This window comes from Pituophis catenifer, unplaced genomic scaffold (genome assembly GCF_029215685.1).
Source record: "Pituophis catenifer annectens isolate HBS135680 unplaced genomic scaffold, rPitCat1.0.hap2 SCAF_1, whole genome shotgun sequence".
Lineage (NCBI taxonomy): Eukaryota > Metazoa > Chordata > Lepidosauria > Squamata > Colubridae > Pituophis > Pituophis catenifer.
This window is the reverse complement of record NW_027256881.1, coordinates 105,502,263-105,521,771: the sequence shown is the minus strand read 5'-3', so window position 1 is coordinate 105,521,771 and position 19,509 is coordinate 105,502,263. Positions and strand designations below refer to the sequence as shown.

General features: G+C 38.0%; 1 protein-coding gene across 1 annotated transcript in view; it reads right to left on the bottom strand.

Moving 5' to 3' along the window:
* Positions 1-15,553: 15,553 nt before the first annotated feature.
* Positions 15,554-19,509, bottom strand: part of ASCC3 (activating signal cointegrator 1 complex subunit 3) — a 212,384-nt gene continuing 208,428 nt past the window's right edge. The window contains exons 40-43 of the mRNA XM_070932828.1: positions 17,400-17,609; positions 16,411-16,586; positions 16,221-16,320; positions 15,554-15,850 (exon numbers count right to left, since the gene is read on the bottom strand). Coding sequence (XP_070788929.1) covers positions 15,734-15,850; positions 16,221-16,320; positions 16,411-16,586; positions 17,400-17,609 — 603 coding nt within the window. The 3' untranslated portion in view covers positions 15,554-15,733. The remainder of the gene's footprint in view (positions 15,851-16,220; positions 16,321-16,410; positions 16,587-17,399; positions 17,610-19,509) is intronic.

The window sequence follows — 19,509 nt, the reverse complement described above, 5'->3', positions numbered from 1 at the left end:
AAGCCATAATGTTTTGTTTCGGCTTAAGGTATTTTATAAACCCAGACCTGTGATTCGTAGCTCACTGTGCTATGTGAACCCAAGGAAATGTGACTTATTCAAGCACCCACTGTAAAAAAAAATCCCTGATTGTGAATCAGATCGTTTAAATGGTGTATGTAAGGTTGGGGGGGGGGTTGTTCTTTTCCGACCTAAACGATACTGCTTAAAGATACACCCTATCACTTCGGCTGTGACGTTCATTGTTCTTTCAAAGCTCTGAAGTCAGAATGCCATCAGGTGGATGTAACAAGTGTTTCTACGCCCAAGTCGAACGCAGTTCCCGCCTAGTCGATCAACCGATTCCTTTCAAATGTGATTTTTTTAAAAAAGGTACGGATGGCTGGATTTTAGAGCCACTTATTTGAAAGTCCGATTTTCCATCGGCCAAAAATCCTAATGCATGCTTATTCCTGTTCGTTTGTCATAACGGGATTTTTTTTAATAAACACAGTAAAAGAGTCAGTATATTGCAGCGTTGGATCTGGATCGGAGAGACCGATTAAAAAACTATTGGACACCCAGAGCTGACTTCCCAGAACTGTTGTGCGAATAAAATGAAGGGAGACCCTTCGGTCGGGTCTCTTGAGCCTCTCAGAAGCAAATCCGAAACACAAATGCAAGAAGTAAATAAATAAACGATTAGCATCTGACAGCATCTTGGCAGTTTGCGGCTCACGCTAAATGTAAACAAATCTCTGCTACGCTCCGTCTGTTAGCAACCTCTCTCTCCTTTTTTTAAACCCGCTGCAAAAATGAAACGATCAGGAAAGCAGAATCAAGCGGTGTATAAGAAACAGAGGAGAGCGGCGAGGCCGGAGTAACGTTGTCCCGTCTAGATTTGCCGGCAATCTGATTCTGAATCCCGAAGGAGAAATCGGGCAAGTCCCGGCGTCGAAACACTTCCAAAATCGCCTAGCCGTAGATGTACTCCCAAGCCAAGGGAGAGGCCTCTCTTGAGGACAGAGGAACCGGAGGGAGAAGGGAGACAACGCTGGGCCTTCCTAGAAGTAAAACTGTCTCCCTCGATCCGGAAGCCTGCAGGTCAGGTCGGAGTCGTTCTTCTCGGCAAACACATGGGGGGGGGGGAAAACACGCGAGGGAGCGAGAAGCAGGTCCTGAAAGGCGCCGGATGGGTCGGTGCCTCAAAAGCCGGTTCCCCACGCGGGATTTCTGGCGTTTCCACAGCGGGCCGTGGTTGTGGCGAGACATCGTCGAGGCTTCCCCCCCCCCTTCTTTTAGCGCCACTCAGCCCCGGAACAAATCTGCAGGTGCCCAGCGGCCTACAGAATACGTTTATTCTGAAGTAAACACTGCGCTTAAAATGCCTCCGAGGCCGGCAGCTTGGCCTTCTTTCCAAGCCTGTTGGCAGCAGCAGCGGATCCCGATGGCCGCTGGGAAGTTTACCGCCGCGGCTGTGAAGGCCCCGCCGCCATTGCCGGCTCTGAAGGAAAGCCGGAAACGGACTCAACGTGTTTGTGCGAAATTAGCGGTTTCCTTTGGCCTCCGGGAAGTCTGAGAGTGGCGGGAAGGAGAAAGAGCCAAGGGAGACGCATTATAGGCGCAATTAGGTGAAGGGGATATAAGGATTGCAGTAGTGGTGAAATCCAATTTTTTTTTACTACCGGTTCGGTGGGCGTGACTTGGTGGGCGTGGCAGAAGGATACTGCAAAATCTCCATTCCCATCCCACTCCTGGGGGAAGGATATTGCAAAATCTCCATTCCCACCCCACTCTGGGGCCAGCCAGAGGTGGTATTTGCCGGTTCTCCGAACTGCTCAAATTTTCTGCTACCGGTTCTCCAGAACCTGCTGGATTTCACCCCTGGATTGCAGCATCTATCCATTCAGGCAGTGATGTGGGGACCAAGCCCCCCAGTGTTCTCAATGGCCAATGGGAATTGTAGTTCCAAGTTTAAGGCATTAGCTTGAAGAAGGCCTGGTGGCTCAGCAGACTAATAGCATTGTGATTAACACCAGCTGTCTGCAATTACTGTAAGTTCGAATCTCACCAGGCTCAAGGTTGACTCAGCCTTCCATCCTTTCTAAGGTAGGTAAATTGAGGACCCAGTTTGTGGGGGCAATAAGCTGACTTTGTTTAAATATACAAAAGTATGAAGGCTATTGCTTAACGCATTGTAAGCCGCCCTGAGTCTCCAGAGAAGGGTGGCATATAAATCAAATTTAAAAAAAAAGGCGATAGCAGCACTAGCTGCAAAATGGGCACTGTGTCCTTGAATACAAGATACCTATCTGGGCAAGGAGAGAAGCAGTGGCTTATCCATCATTGGTGGACCACCTTTGGAAACAGGAACTGGTTGGATTATAAATTGAGTCTCTGGGACTCTTCTCCCATTTTATTGCTTCTCAGTTTTTGGATATTCCTAGCTAAGGAATAATGATAGGAAGGAAGACCATTGCTTGTTTTGAAATACTCTCCCATCTTTCTTGATCCTGTAAACTCACTCCTATATGATTAATGAACTTCTGGCCTGGAGTCCTGCTAGCCCAGAAATTCCCTTAGTTAAATTCTTCACACTTAACTACAAACTATGCCAGGATAAGCTTTTTTTCCCAGTTAGGAGAAATCCATACAATTCACGAAATGCTTCATATCAAGATTTGGACCCATTGTGAAACTAAGCAGTAGCCTACAGGTATCTTGAGGAAATGGAAGTCCTCCAATCTGTTCTTTTGGGACTTGATTTTGAGAAAGGGCAAATTACAGAGTCCCCTTCTGGTGCGGGATTTAGCATTGTGACTGAATCACTGATGTCAGCTTGTTGAAGTAAAGTGGGAAATATCTTCATGTGACAAGCTAACATGCACAAAACACACTTCCACAAATGGAGGAACTGGATTCAAAGGAAATATCTCAGAATAGTCTGGATTCATCCTCCTCTGTTGAGGGCTCAGTTATATACCTTCAGTGTGTGTTTGAGTTATGGTGAGCTCTCTAAAGTGAGAATGCCCCAGCAAAGTGAATTTGAACAGATTTCCTATCTAACAATTCAGGAGAACCCATGTAGTTGGCAAAACCTGACCAACCTTTGCTGATCTTGAAAAATTAAGTAGGTTTGGACCTGACTAATGCTTGATAGGAGACCATCAAAAATTTGCCAGACTATAGGCTGGACCAGAAGTTGCCAAACTTCTTAAAAACAGAAATGGCAAGCCAAGAAAACTTCATAGATTTGTCCATGCAGTTATTAGCCTACTCTACTGGAAACAGATTTTATTTTTTAACAGAGTTGCCCGTTGAAATATTGGATTATAAAGAAATAAATTATGCTTTAAATTAGTCTGCTGGTTGGCCTTCAGTAATTAATTTAATTATAAATTGTGGTGTAAACTAATCAAATTATTATCTTCTGCAGCATATTCTTTAGGATAGAATAATCTGTCTTTTTAGATACTACCATTGTATTGTATTGCCTCTTTTTTAAATTAAATTGCTTAGTTTGAACAGGTCACCATATAACATAAAAACAAGAATAAGGCAATGTCCAAATGTTTTAGACTTCAATTCCCATAAACTCCAGATAGCATGGCAAGGGATTATGGGAGCACACCCAGCAATATACATAATGCCTGGAAGATACCAGGATGCTTAGACTTTTTCTAGAATCTTGTCTTTGTATAGTAAATAAAATGGAATATTTATATTACAGTCTATTGAGGAACCTCATTCTAATCCCTTTTAGAAATGGACTCTCCCCCCGTTTTACTGTACTTATAAAATATATAGCTCACTTTTCTGATTGAATAGAAAACAATTCATAACAATTCTAGAACTCTAATAAAACCACAAGTAAAACAAAATATAGTTTTCTTAGATTTAAAAGCTAGGAACTTAAAAGATGTGTGTATGCCAACACATTGAACCAGGCCCTTTGGAAATACTATGAAAGTGAGAAGGGATTTGGGATCCAAATACTCATTTATTTAAGCACAAGCTTTGGGTAAGTGAGGATGATTCAAATGTTGACTGGAGTTCTTTTCCCATTTACCAAGAAATAGGTTGAATTCAGTAGAATGATATTTTGATTTGATGTGTACAAAACTGCACTGCCAGATTACAATCCTGATAGGCACCCCTTTCCTAATAATAAGCCCCACTAACTAAAGATTCAGACCACATCCCCACTCTTGACTTAAGTGCTATTCACTCCTCCTCATGTTGGCAAAAGAGATTGCTGTTACAAATGTGGTTTCTGGAGCATTGATTCCATCCTGGGTTTGTCACATTTCTAGTGAATGTGTTGTCTTCCCTCTTAGATATGCTAAAACACTCTTCTCCTTTTCTCCAGCATTGTCACCTTTCTTTTTATTAATTAGCAAATTTACACAAACTCTAACAAGGAGGTATAGGGCTTTTGTGTCTTCCTGAGATGAGGATAATGATGATTTATTAAACTTGTATGCCTCCTGTTTCTAATGGTGCTGAGTGAATCACAATGATCAAACACATTATTATTAGAAATATTTATTTCTCCTTTTCTGGTTCTAATAGTCATATGCCTAATTGCTTTGCAAAACTATCTTTTCTTAAGGGCATATTGCAGTGGTAATAGTTACTTGTGTGCAGTGAATAGATGTGTGTATGGGACAAAAAGGGAAGTTAGGTGAAGCAATATGACGTGTACTGCTAAATATCCTAACTGTGATTATAAAAAGTAGTGTGTGAATGTAGCCAGTAAGAGAGTAAACAACTAAGAGAAATGGCAGGGATGGATCCCAGTCAATATTGCAAGGGAAGGTGTGTTGATTTCCCTAACAATTACACAATAACAAATCTAACTGGCAATAAATGGCTGTAGACAAATATGAGGGATTTCATCATATCTACCTCTGAAGGTTAGCATTTTCTGAGAAAGTGTCAAAATGAAGAAAAATATTGGTAGCATCAGCAGCTGCTATTTTTGGCATTCCAATTAAACCTTAAAAATGAGCACTACATACAACAGAGGGATGAAAACATGGTTTGAAATATTCAGAAGAAAAGAAACTGCCTATGATCAATGAAGGTTTTCAGGAAACCCGAAAAGGGCAAATAATTCTGGTGTGATGTAAAAGAGATGCAAAATCAATACAGTTATTCAGAGTTATGCAATCATCTCATGCTTTATTTTTTTCTAAATTTGTCACTGATACTTGGGAAAGTATTTCTGAATATTTCCAACATATAATATATATATAACGTATATCCACTTGGATTTTCAGAATAAAGGTTGCTTTAAACCCCACTCCCCCCATGAATGGAGAAATGATAAATTGTTTTTATCGTTCCTTGATGGAACAACTCTGGAAGATGTCCACAGCTTGGGATGATCCCTGCGCTTCAGGACTGCAAGCCTAGGATGTAATCCTTCTCCTCCTCAGCTAGTTTCCAATTTGGAACCCCATTTTAATTATACTTTATAATCTTTGTAGACATTAAACTATCCAAAACTGTTTTCATGTCCCAGTGGCTTTAATAGTATAGTATTTTAAAGTACCTGATCTCTTCTGAATTACACTCCTAATATCTCCAAGTTCAAGAAGCTGGGCTCTAATTTCAATGCTAAAGCTAAAGAATTCTAATTGTGTAAATTGTCCAGAGGGATGATAATAATAATAATAAAGCATCTTTAAGTTGCTCTTTGGAATGGAAAATATTGCTTAGTGGAAACTGACGAAACCTGGCCTTATTTTATTGGGAGATTTTGACCCAATCACAGACAATGCATTCTTCTTATCATGACTATTATGCAGATAAATGTGACTATTCAATAGTATGCCATATCAGTATGTAACTATGGTTAAACAACATTTGCCTGAGTGCAGAGCTTACGCTAAGCCATCAATTGTATTAATGAACAATGCAATTAATACAATCAACCACAAATAGGAGAAACTTGAGTTCTTACCGTGGTATTTTTTCCATTGCTTTCCAACCTCAGTTCCCCAGCTTTAAAATGGGAACAAAAGTCCAGGCCATCTAAGAGGAGATTCTCTTGAGAAAAAGAATGTTGCATCTGGCATAATCTATTGTTTATGCTTTGCATTATTATAAGTTTTGGGATAATGATTTTAAAAGACTTCAAAGGACATTTGCCATTTGCATTCTTCTGACCTGGAGCTGGGAACTAGCTCTGAATGTAGATTTTAGATTTCTAGACTCATTCCAGATGTATGAGTGACTTTGCTCTACCCCAGCATTTCTTCCACTTGGCTTTTTTTAATGCTCCTGGCAGAAATGATAATGAGAAAGTATTCCAGCAGGAGGAGCTGGTTTAGAAGCAAATGGATTCCATGGCAACTCCTGACTCCCCATGACACCAAATAGCAATCCTCTGTGTTGGAAATTGCCTGCGTGGCTGTCTTCCCAAGATCAGGTCTTTATTATGGGGAGGTTTCCTTGTTTCAAGTCGAAGATGCAAAGAATTCCATATCCTGTGCATGAATAAGCATGAAGTGTCCACTTCTGAAAAAAACACACAGGCTGCTGTCTGCCTGTCAAACCTGCATTTGGATTTTTAAATATAGCTCTGTGGTTTGAAAAAAAAGTAAAATGAGGAAAAAGGCCTGAGCTTAACCCTAATGAATGCATGGGCTTCTGTAGCTAGGGGAAAGAAAAGAGCTGAGAAAGATTTACCATACATGAATCTTGAACCACATATTCTCATTCTGACTGGGAATACAACCCCTGGTGCAGAAAATGAGCCTGCAGTCGGTCAGCTCGTTTGCCTTTTTTTTTCAAAATGGGGAAATCTCAGAGAAAATAACCTGGGTCTTCTAAGCATAGAACAAGATTGCCAGTCTGCTCCGCCAATTCTCCTGGCACCTCACAAAACCCAGGGATCAAGAGACAGCGCAGCACGTCATCCCACAAGCATAAATTAATGCTCAATATTTTTTTTTTGTATTGTTTGACAAAGGAAGTGTAAAAGAACTTATCGTATTTTTTAAAGATTTTTTTGGACACGGAGCATTGGTTCATCACAACTTGAGCTCTTTATTGGGCAAAAGGGAGGCTGTGGCTAAGATGCTGAGCTTGTTGATCAGAAAGGTTGGCCGTTCGAATCCCTAGTATAGGTCTCCTGCGTGAGCATGGGGTTGGACTAGATGACCTCCAAGGTCCCTTCCAACTCTGTTACTCTTACTTTCTTTATCCCTGCATTCATTGCTTTAAAAGAGGTTAGTTGATTATGTGCCATCAGCTTGTTTTTGAATCTTATCAACCATATGCATATATATTTATATATATTTATATATATTTAAGCAGATCTATCCTTAACCTGTTGTTTCAAGTCTCCTGATAGTGCATTCATCTCCACTGTGACTAAATTCATCCACCTTACTGCTAGTCATCCTCTTTTCTTTCTTTCCTTCCACCTTTGCCAGCCTTAGAGCCTTTTCAAGAGATTAAAAGTGATAGGGAGGGATTATTTCAAAAAATACATTGCGGAGAAATCTGGGAATATATTCTGCTGAAACCTTGCAAGGTTAATGTCCTTTAAAAAATCAACTATTCTTATTTTAATCTCATTCTGCAAAAAAAGAAAGAAGAAGAAGAAAAGAAAAGCATTCTAATGCTTTTCCATTATGAACTCTGGACATTAAAAAAAAAACCACATGCATTTTGAAGGTACCTGGTTTCATTTCTCTTTCAATTTTGTATCACAAACTAGATATAAATTATTGCCTCTTCAAAGCTTAAAGTTGAACTAAATCAGGACATAATGGCAGAAGCCTAATGATGTAAGAACTGAAATAAAATTGACAGACTTAACTGAATAGAAAACCTTAAAAGATGGTCTTATCTTTTAATATGCAAGGAAAACAAATCCCAACAAGAATAATTTTGTTGGAACACTTTTCATAGAAATTGTACTTACCTTAGCTTCTTCAGTTTAATATGATCTGCCATGTAAAGCAAAGTGCAGTAGGTTCACCAAGCATGATCCAATAATGCTCCTTTGAATTGTGCACTAGCCAATCAGATACTTGTGCCAAAGGCAGAAGTGGGATATGAGAGTAATAAAGCATCATGTCCAATAACACAGATTATTTTTTCCTTCATAATTTTAAACCCTGTCCTTAAAATCAGGAGACTGAGTTTTAGTCCTGTTCCAGACATGAAAGCCGGCTGGGGGGACTTTAAGGCAGTCACTACTGTATCTCTCAACACGAGGTTTGCTCCTTGTGGGGAAAATAGGAGGAAAAAGGACTTGTAGGTATGTTCACTGCCTTGAGTGACTTATAAAATAAGAACGGCAAGATAAAAATGTAATTAATTAATTGATCCTGGTTCTGATCATTTGGTGATGAAAAGATTCCATCAATTTACCACATGCAAATATGTAGTTGTAAATCATTGTTTTTTTCCTCAATCACTACTTTCCCCTCCTAAAATCAAGTCCAAGTTTTGTCTTCATTAGGGCATTCCTCTTTCTTCTGATGATTATGGATTCTTTTTCTTTCTCGTTCTTTCTTCTTTCTTTCTTTCTTTCTTTCTTTCTTTCTTTCTTTCTTTCTTTCTTTCTTTCTTTCTTTTTCTTTCTTTCTTTCTTTCTTTTTCCTTTCTTCTCTCTCCCTCCCCCCCTCTCTTTCATTTACAATTCTGCAGCAAGCAACAATGGTACAGAACATCGCAGATGTGGTTGCAAAATTTTATTTGTATAAATCTTGATGGATAAATTAGCTCTTTCATTTTTGGACTCTTTGCTCTGTGCCCTGGCCTAACTTTGAACTATCAAGTATAGTTTCAATATCCCTTTTATTTGTCGTCATGTTAGGATTACTGAACCTGCTAGTACTGTTTACATATTAATTTTCTTTATTTCTACTTAATGAAATGCTCCTAAAGCATCTTTCCATATTGTTGGTGTTTACCCATCCCTAAATCAAGTTACAAAGTAGAAATCTGAATACAAATATTTAGGACGTCCATTTCTTAAAATCTTTATATTCTGACAAGTATTCATTTATGTCTGCCTCTGTTCATTTAAGTAAACTGTCCTTGTAATAATCTACCCTTCTACTTTTTCATTCCTAAATTTTCTCAGGAGTATTTTGTAAGGGATTTTCTTCCAAAAATGTTGAAAGTCTCAACATATCAGATCTACAGGATAATTCCTATTCAGGAATATTTGTACTGAAAAAAATGGAATGGGCATAGAAGTGATTTTCATTTCTCTGTAGCACGATCTGCTCTGTTATATAATAGAATAACACAGGTGGAAGGGACCTTGCTCAGGCAGGAAACAAATGGTTGTCCAATCTCTTCTTAAAAAACTTCCAGTGTTGGAGCATCATACTGATGACACTCAGCTGTACATCTCCACCCCAGACCATCCCAATGATGCCCTTGACATGATGTCCCGCTGCCTGGAGGCCGTACGGGTCTGGATGGGGAGAAATAGGCTCAGACTCAACCCTCCCAAGACCGAGTGGCTGTGGCTACTGGCGTCCCGGTATAGTCAGCTGACGCCATCACTGTCTATAGGGGTGAATCTCTACCCCCCACAGAGAGGGCTCGCAATCTGGGCGTCCTCCTGGATGCACGGCTGTCTTTAGAAGAGCATATGACTGCCATGGCCAGGGGGGCTTTTTATCAGGTCCGCCTGATTCGCCAGTTGCGTCCCTTTCTGGACCGGGACGCCTTGCGCACAGTCACTCACGCCCTTGTTACCGCCCGGCTGGACTACTGTAATGTTTTCTACATGGGGCTCCCCTTGAAGAGCACTCGGAGGCTCCGACTGGTCCAGAATGCGGCCGCGTGGGTAATTATGGGTGCAACTTGTTGCGCCCATGTAACACCTCTCCTGCGTGAGCTGCACTGGCTCCCAGTGATCTTCCGGGTGCGATTCACGGTACTGGTTACCACCTTTAAAGCGCTCCATGGCTCAGGACCTGGGTACCCACGAGACCGCCTTCTGCCACCGATAGCCTCCCACCGACCAGTTCGCTCCCACAGAGAGGGACTCCTCAGGGTGCTGTCGGCCAAATTATGTCGGCTGGCGACACCCAGGGGGAGAGTCTTCTCTGTGGGGGCAACTGCCCTTTGGAATGAACTGCCCACGGACATACGCAACTTCCTACACAAAGAAATTTCTTTTTTACCTTCCATATTGCCATCACTACGTTTACCTTCCATATTGCCATCACTCTGTTTTTCAGATAAAGTTGATTCGAGATTGAGTTATTTTAAGTAGCAGCAGCTCTCCCAGATCACACAAGAAGCCTTCCTCTACTACCAGAAAGGATTTTTTTAAAAAGACAAACTCCGGAAATACCAGGAACCTGCAAACCATATATTCTGCCACTGAGATATGGTCCCAAAGGATACTTAATGGCTTTTAGAAAAATACTTGTTTGAAAAATGTTAAACACTTGGAACAAGAAGAGTGAAATGTTTCAATAGGAAGACACTCTCCTATACAAACATCTTCTCTTGAATCAAACAGAAGAGCATCCACATTTGGATTCCTACATAATGATTTCAGTAAAACGTAATTTTTAACATCCTTGAAAAGACAACAATGAACATTTGTTAGAAACTGACCCTGGTAGCAATATTACACAGAGTAATTAGTCCCTAATGATATAGATCTGCGGTCAAATAAAGTTGCATGCAAAAAAAAAAAAAAAAAAAAATCTCACCAACCTTTCTCCAACTGTTATTGGCATCTGAAACCTGCTCGGAACAGAAGAGATTAACACTTAGTGGCAAGGAAGAGGTTACCGTGCCTAGTGTGAAAGATTTTCCCTAGGTTAATGCTACCTACCCGTTAAACATGCTTATTTCTGCTTAATGCATAAGTACTTTGAAAATCAAAAGGAACTTGCAGGAATACTTTATAATTTGTTAATAAGTGATAAAGCAAAACCAGGATGAGTGTCACTGAAAGAGCATGAAGAGAATGGCCCATGACATGGAATATATAGAAATATAATCACTTTTGAACTTTAATTTCCATTCTGAATTTATCTGTGCTTTTTTCTTCTAAATGTTTTGTGTTTTATTCTAAATAATTGGATAGCATTATGTATTGTCAATGGGTATCCGCTTGCCTTTCTTCATTCTCCTTTGTTCTTTTCTTATCACCGCCTTAATGTATGCCCTAAGTTTGTTCCAGAAGCATCGGATTCTGGAGTAGTTTTGAGGGCCTTATTAAAATGGTAGAAAGAGATGGTGAATTGATTCTAATATATCTGGAGCTGTATTTTAAAATTAAATTGAGCATATTAGAAACTACTACTACAGTTTATGAGAGTATAAAGCATTACTACAAGGGGAACATGAATCAATCCTCATAGAAATATGTATTTGAAGTAAAACCCTGTGTTATATTGTGTAATATAATGCCATTATGTTTCTTTAAAAATACAATGCATATATCTACATAAAATTGTAGGTCCTTCAGTGATTTTAACATTTAATGGGTTTTAATTGCAGATAAATAAATGGACAGATTTTTAAAATTACATGGGGATTTCTTAAAATATGATCTATTGTTTCTAAGTGTATTTCATAAGGGAGTTCTAAAAGAGAACTACTAGTATGCCATATAAAGTGCAAAAAAAAAAAAAGGAACTTCCTTCAATTACTAAGAGCAGAGAAGATTGTAATTTTCCACAGATAAATGGTTCATTAAGAGGACTCATCAATTTAGAGAACAGAAGAATCAAGTTACTACGAACAATTTGGAACTTCATCAGAACCAAGATTCTTAGAAAATATATTTGTTATGCAATATGATCTCTGTGAAGAATCTGTAATGTATAGAGATTATTTCCTCTTTGGAGAATTTTTTTTTCTATAGAGGAAAAAACAAAGATATCTAAGCAGTAAATTTCTTAGACATCTTTCTCAAAATAATCAAGAAATCCAAAAATTATTCCTTCTAAAATCAGATAAAAAAACATTGCTGCCAGTCATCTTTTCAGATATATAAAATCCAAAATGGTTAACTAAAACTGAAGATCATCAATTTACATTATCTTCACCAAGACCTAGTAGAATATCACAAGTAAAACATGTGAAATAATGTAGTAATGTATAATAATCAGGCAGAAATACTCATTATATTAAACAGAGATAAATTAAAACTAATGAAGTAAGTTGAGCATTGATTAGTCCACTCTGGTATTTTGCAACACTGATATTTCGATTTGAGTTTGTTGGAGAAGCATCTCTTGTTTTCATTAAAAAAAATTACACCCCATGCACATTTTATAAATTGCATTTATATGCATCTCCTTCAAGAAAACCCAAGAGGCAGCCTAGATCAGTGATCCTTAAAAACATAATTTAACACCCCCTCCCCCCATTGATAACACTGTCAAAATGTTTCTGTAACCTACTATTTTTTTTCCTCATCTGGAATTAATCATTCTATCACTACTCTTAGTTTGTTATTTTTGTAGCATTGCCTGAGCTGCTCATATAATCTCTTTTTTAAAATTGAAAATATTATCCCAAAATAAAATACAGACCAATTCACAATGAAAGCCAACAAGTACAATGATGCAGTGCTTCAGATTCTGTTCCATACAGTTGCTTTGGAATGCATGGGGACCCAAATGTAGCAGCTGTTTGCAATTCATTCAACCAGCTGCATGGTGCCCCCTAAGTTGCAGCGTTTTAAAGAATTGCAGATAGATGTTACAATCATATCCCTCTGTGCTCCAAAGCATCTTTTTTTGGAATTAAATCTGATGCATTAACAAGCAATATTGACCAAATTATTGCCATTTGAGAATCAGGGGTGGCAAGCAAGTAATATGAAATGGCAATGACCATCTAAATATTCAGAAGCATATAAATAGGCATTTTTTTTTTGTCTTTAGGTACAAATGTACGGTAATTCTTTCTAAAGAACCCCTTTATATACAGAGTATTTGATTTAATCAGTAACTGAGATTAAATTGTAACACTTTGCTTAAAGAATTCTCCCTTCAATGGGGAAGACTGGAATGGGAAGGGAGAGGAACAGAGAAAAGATGATGATTTTTGTTTACAGGCAGTTATCAAGTTATGATCATTCACTTAGCAACCATTCAAAGTAACAATGTGCAGAACGAATATGAGTGATCCTCATAGTTCTGACCGTCTCAGTGACTCTTTGGTCATGTGATTGCAATTTGGGTGGTTGGCACCTGGCTTGTGATTACTGTATATTGCATTGAGCAATAGTCACATGATTGCAGTTTCTGATGCCCTCTGTTAGTTTTCCACAAGCAAAGGCAATGGGGAAGCTAGCAGGAAATTGGAAGCCGTGAAAACTTGAGGTCCTCATTTAATAACCCGCATGATCCTTAGGTTACGATGGTACCTGGGACTGCCAGCATTGCTGTGGCCAGTAGAAAAACTGTTTCAGAAGCTTTTGTGAATCAGTATAGGTCTTGACATGCGTGACTGCAGGAGCATGAATGTCATCTTAATCTTTTTGCAATAAGAATTTATCTTGGATAGTGACTCTTTTTATAAAGGGAAAAACCCCTTTTATTTGGAGACAAGCAAATCTGAATAAAATCCAGTTTGTTTAGAGCTGAGCGAACTGAAGACAGTATGTGAGAATGAACCTTGGTAACAATCTTGCAGAGTAATTAATTGTCTGAGCCACTTAAATATTGCATCTAAGTTCTGTGGAACACTCTTAAAAAGTGAAGATTAAGATAAATGCTAATAATGCCTTTCTGATAAGTTCATAATTTTTATTATGTTGCCTCGCACCTTTATTGTATTGTGGCTGTGAACAAAATACTATACTATAGTATTGCTATACTATACTAATTATAGTACATTATTAATTATATAGTACAGTATTAATTAATTAAGCTAATTCTGGGCTCTAAGAATTCAGACAGATAAGCATCTGCCACACAACACCCAGGCTTAACAACTGTTAAGAAAGACAAAAAAAGTTTGGCTAATGGAAGGTGGAAGTACCTGACAACAAAATAGAAGAGAAAGAACTGGCAAAAATCACAAAATACAAAGACCTGCAAATAAAATGTGTGTAGCAGAAGAAAACAAAGATAGCATTAGTAGCAGGGGTGAAATCCAGCAGGTTCTGACAGGTTCTAGAGAACTGGTAGTGGAAATTTTGAGTAGTTCGGAGAACTGGCAAATGCCACCTCTTGCTGGTCCCAGAGTGGGGTGGGAATGGAGTTTTTACAATATCCTTCCCTCAGGAGTGGGGAGGGAATGGGGATTTTGCAGTATCCTTCCCCTGGAGTGGGGTGGGAATAGAGATTTTGCAGTATCCTTCTCCTGCCACGCCCACCAAGCCATGCCCACCAAGCCACACCACACCACGCCCAGCAAATCACACCCACAGAACCAGTAGTAAAAAAAATTGGATTTCTCCACTGATTAGTAGTAATAGGTGGCTTGGGTGCAATCCCAAAACATCTGGAGTAGTACTTCAACATCATTGGCATTGACAAAAGCACAGTCAATTGCAAAAGGCAGTGTTACTTGGAACAACTTATATCCTGCTGATAACACCTTTAATACCATCAAACAAGAACATCTCCCTATCCCAGGTCCTTGGGAAAGACTCAATAAGTGGGATAAGAATGCCAAATCCAGTCTAAACATCTGGCTGACTTTGCAAACAACCATAACAATAAGTTGGGCTTAAAACATTCCAAGTATGAAAAACCACTTTTGAAAATTCTGAGCCTAGAACAAAATAAGATAACATGAGGTTTTTATGCTATATATTGTTTTGAATAATTCAGTTCCTTACAACTGGAAACTTGGAACAAAATATTTATTTTCTGATTACTATAAAAATAATGCCAAAGGATATGGAGTAACACAGGAAAGAATGAGGAATCTTCTGTTAAAAGTCAGAAAACTTAAGTGTTACGTACTATGCTCTGTATTTTACTTTAATATAACATTAACTGCTTGCCCCTGCTACTAATTAGGTGGTAGTTAGGAGAAAAGGCTGAACTACTGCATTTGGCTTTTATTCAGGCCTCCCAAAAATTCACTAAAGTAAAATAAGCAGTTTTTATTACTAAAATCTTTACCACTACAGAAGGCTTACTTTGTTCTAACAATAAATTACTTTCCTCTAAAAATATTTCTTAGACAAGTATTCTAAGCCCTGTATATAGAATTCCACATACCAATGTGTATCAACTTGTGCATATTGCAAAAACTGCATTGCAATTTATTCTCTGAACTTTTTATATTTATTGCAAGATTTAATTAATCACTTTGAAGTGGACATTTCTTTTTTAATGTTTTTTTACAATACTTTCTTTTTTTGCAAAAATAAATTTTTGATGCCGTGTGTTTTGAAAGGTGGGCCAGAAACCCTTTAAATGCTTAATAAGATATACTTGATTTTTTTTATGCTCCCCATATCAACTTGATTATTTTTACACTGCTGGAAAATCGGAGCTCATAACATATACACTGACTAGTGAAATTCTTGAGGTTCCAGTGACTCTGCAAACACACAATGTTCTTAAGTGCTGAACTTTATTTTCATGTCATACATATTTCACATAGAAAATTGTGAAATGACAAATCTGTCACAAGGGTTTGTCTTCAATTACAAAATCTTGTGATATATCCTAGCAATCTTTTTTATTATTAGGGTAGGTAATGGATTAGATGTACCAAATGGCTGTGAGTGAAATCCACTGGCCATGTCCACATCGCTGAAACTTGTCTTGTGATGTTATCAACTCATCTCTTTTGGAGCAGTAGTTACTGTAGTGGCTTCTTCAGTTGCACAGGTAGCTCCTTTATATCTATACAAATTGTATCTTTGGATCTCGAGAAGCGGTTGCAAGCATGACTGCCTGACAAGTAATGGAAAAATTAGTTCTTGCCAATTAAAATGTCTATTCCTGACAAATACCAATCTGTCTGGAAGGAACAGTGGCATTTATATCAATAGAAAAACCGACCCGCTTTTACAAGGCTACAAAACTAATGTTTAAAAATGCAACTGGTTTATCAGGTCAAAAAGGCCACTGAGGCTAACTCTGTCATCAGAATCAATACAGCAGTCATTTTCAATTTTCTGGTGTTGAAGCTGGATGCTGATTGCACTAAGGCAAACATACTTCCCTATTCCCCGAGTGAAAATGCTAGAAAAGGAAAGTCCATATGGCATATTATTTCAAGCCTAAGTCATTAAAAGTATCAGAGATTTCAGTGTTGACCTGTGCTGAGGTGCTAGCTGGTAAGACGCTGAGAAAAATGTCATACTGTTGGTCAATTCCGAGGTAACTGTCACTCATAAGATACAATGTGTAGATATATCTGGAAGAGAAGAAAGGACATTTGGTTTTCATTTCCAAATCAATCTTCTTTTAAAATAATAATTTAAAAACCCAAGCTACATCATCTTACCTTCCAGGAATTTCTGGGGTATAAAAAGCAACTGAGATCACATTCTGATTTCTGACATAGCCCACTCTTTTCAGAGCCACCAGCTCTTTTTTGTCCACTTCTCCTAGGATCACAAACCAACCTTCATCCTTGACTTTAGGGAATCGAGGTGCAATTGCTTTGGTGTCTTGCTTGCCCTGAAAATATAATTTAAGACTGCCACATAAATCTATTCTCCATATTAAAATGTAAAATACAGAAATGGCTGTTCTTCAGGAACACTTGATATGAGAAATAGACAAACAATACTGAGGCTAGGAAACTACTGTTACTTCAGTTATTAAAGACTGAATTCAAGAAATACTGTATGTATTGTCAATCTTTGAAAAAGCTAATTTTTTTCCTCATAAGAATGATAGTATAACCATTGGCATAGATTTCATAGTATTTCAGAAAAATAATTTATATGCATCATTAGATTTATTGTTATTAAATAAATATGTGATATGTTTAGTTGTTTTATGTCAATTTAATATATCATTTTTAGAGATTTATTTTTTCCCTTTTGTTTGTTTTGATATTCTAACTTAATAACTAATTAATTTGTTGGGTGTATATGTATTACAGTCTTAATTTGCTTCGGTATATTATTTTCTCTGTTTCTTTTTAAACACTGTAATAACATTATTTTAAAATAATACATAAAGTGATCCACGTACTTATTTATTCACACGGTATACAGTTTTGACACTATTTTTTCAAAACAGTATGAAAGAATGGGACCAGATGGAATAAAATAGGACTCAATTATCAAGATATTACCTTTTGCACAACTGATAATAAAGTTGTTAATAGAAAAAACATCAGCCATATAACATCAAAATATTAATTAATTATATTAATTAAATATAAAACTGATTTGCTATAAGTCTACTATAATGACTCTAAAATATACAGTAGATTGGAAAAAAATAAAAATGGGTATTAAGCGATAGCCTAGGATACCTTACCTTGGTGAAACCAATACGCAGTCTATGCAAGTTTATCTGGAGAACATATTCTTGATCTGCATGCAATTTCAACCATTTTTTATCATCCCGAATGTTCATTGACAACATTGGGACAATCATTTCCTTTTGTTCGTGGACTGTGTCATCCCAGCAACCTTTAATAATCATACTAATCTCTATAACTGGCAAGTGGGACAAGTAATGCCAAGCCTGTGAAAAGAACAAAGAGCAAGAAGATAAACAAACTTTTCCAGTTATTCCAACTTTATTAAAATATTATATTAAATTGAGCCTACACGGGCTTTCCCCCCAAAGATCTGTCACAAAAGTTACATAGAAAGAAGCACAGACAATGGAATGTAGATAATTTAGAAATGCTTCCTTGGGAGAATCATATTATTTAATCCGTTTTTAATCTATTTTAAATTTTTGTATTTCTGTGTTTTATCTTCTGGCTGTTCACTGCCCTGAGTCCTTTGGGAGAAGGGCGGTATAGAAATTTAATAAAATAAATAATAAATAAAATAAAATAAATATATAACTGTAATGGCGAACCTATGGCACACGTGCCACAGGTGGCATGCAGCGCCCTCTGTTGCCCCAGTTCAGTTCTGCTGCGCATGCACGCGCGCCTCCTGCAGGCCAGCTGGTCATCTGGTCTCTGCTGCGCATGTGGTGGGGTACATGTGGGGGGAGCGGGGGGCATGCATGGGGGTCACCCACGTGTCGCATTTTGGGGGTTCAGGTGAGCGTGCGCATTCAGGCATGCACACTTTGCACACTTGGTCTGGAAAAGGTTAGCCATCACTGATATATAAGTAAGTTTTCCTTAAATTTCCACAAAAGTCAGTAGTACTTTAATAAAACAACTGAAATAATTATAACCAATATTCTGGGCTTTGGCTACTTCTATCCAAGTAAGCATGGAACTACTCAAGAGTAACATATTTATTAAGGTAAGTATGTTTTCAATTACTGAATTCTATTTATAATTATATTTTAAGTTAACTCCCCCAACACAATCCATGAATGAAACACTGATTAATGATAAAGCAAATACAGAATTAAGAGGATTATTTGACATAATTATTCCAAATCTAAATTCTTATTTAAAGTTTCCATACTTCCAAGTTTCTGGGCTTTTTTGAAATGAATCTTCATTTCGGTGGATCCCGGATCTGCGCACTTTCCGCCATGCCCTAAAGACGTTTCTGTTTCATCAAGCCGGGCTGACCTGACCTAACTTCTTTAAATTGTTTTAATTTTAAATTGTTAAATTATGGGTTTTGATATAGGGGTGTTTTAACTGTGGGCCAAATTAATTTAATTGGATTTTAATATTGTTTTAAATTTTGTATTTTTTGTATTTTATCTGCTGGCTGTTCACCGCCCCAAGTCCTTTGGGAGAAGGGCGGTATACAAATATAATAAACGTAACATAACATAACGTAACGTAACGTATTAAACGTTCTTAAAAATAGCAATGATTACATGAGCTATATTTTGTTATACTCTTCCAGATTAGATGTCCCAACAATTGTTTATGGTTCAATCAGGTGAAGCTATCCTGCAAACTGAATAAGGGCTAAGAACTAGTACAGGTATTCCTCAACTTATGACCTCTTATTCAGGAGTCATATATGACTGTTCAAAATTATGGCGCTGCAGCATAAGGGGGATTTAGATTGGTTTGTGAAATTCCAGCTGTCGCAGTGTCCTTGTGGTCACAAGCCAGGTGTTCAGATACCATGGCTCATGATTACATCACCACAATGAGTTACCAACATGGGATCATCATTTGCAACAGGGGTGGGTTCTATTTACTTTTACTACCGGTTCGTAATGGGGCTGCGCGCACACGCGAGCGAAGCAAGCGCGCACATGTGCTGTTCTGCGCAAATGCAGAAGTTTTCATGATGTCAGAGTCAGTGGGCGGGGCCTCCCACTGGTTTTACTACCGGTTCTATAGAACCGGTGCGAACCGGGGGCAACCCACCAATTTGCAACCTTCCTTACTGGCAACCCATAAACAAGTCAATGGGAAAGGTTACAAGTCACTTTCTTAAGTTGCTGTGCTGATTTTTCTCCCGAAGAGCCCCATTACTGAGTA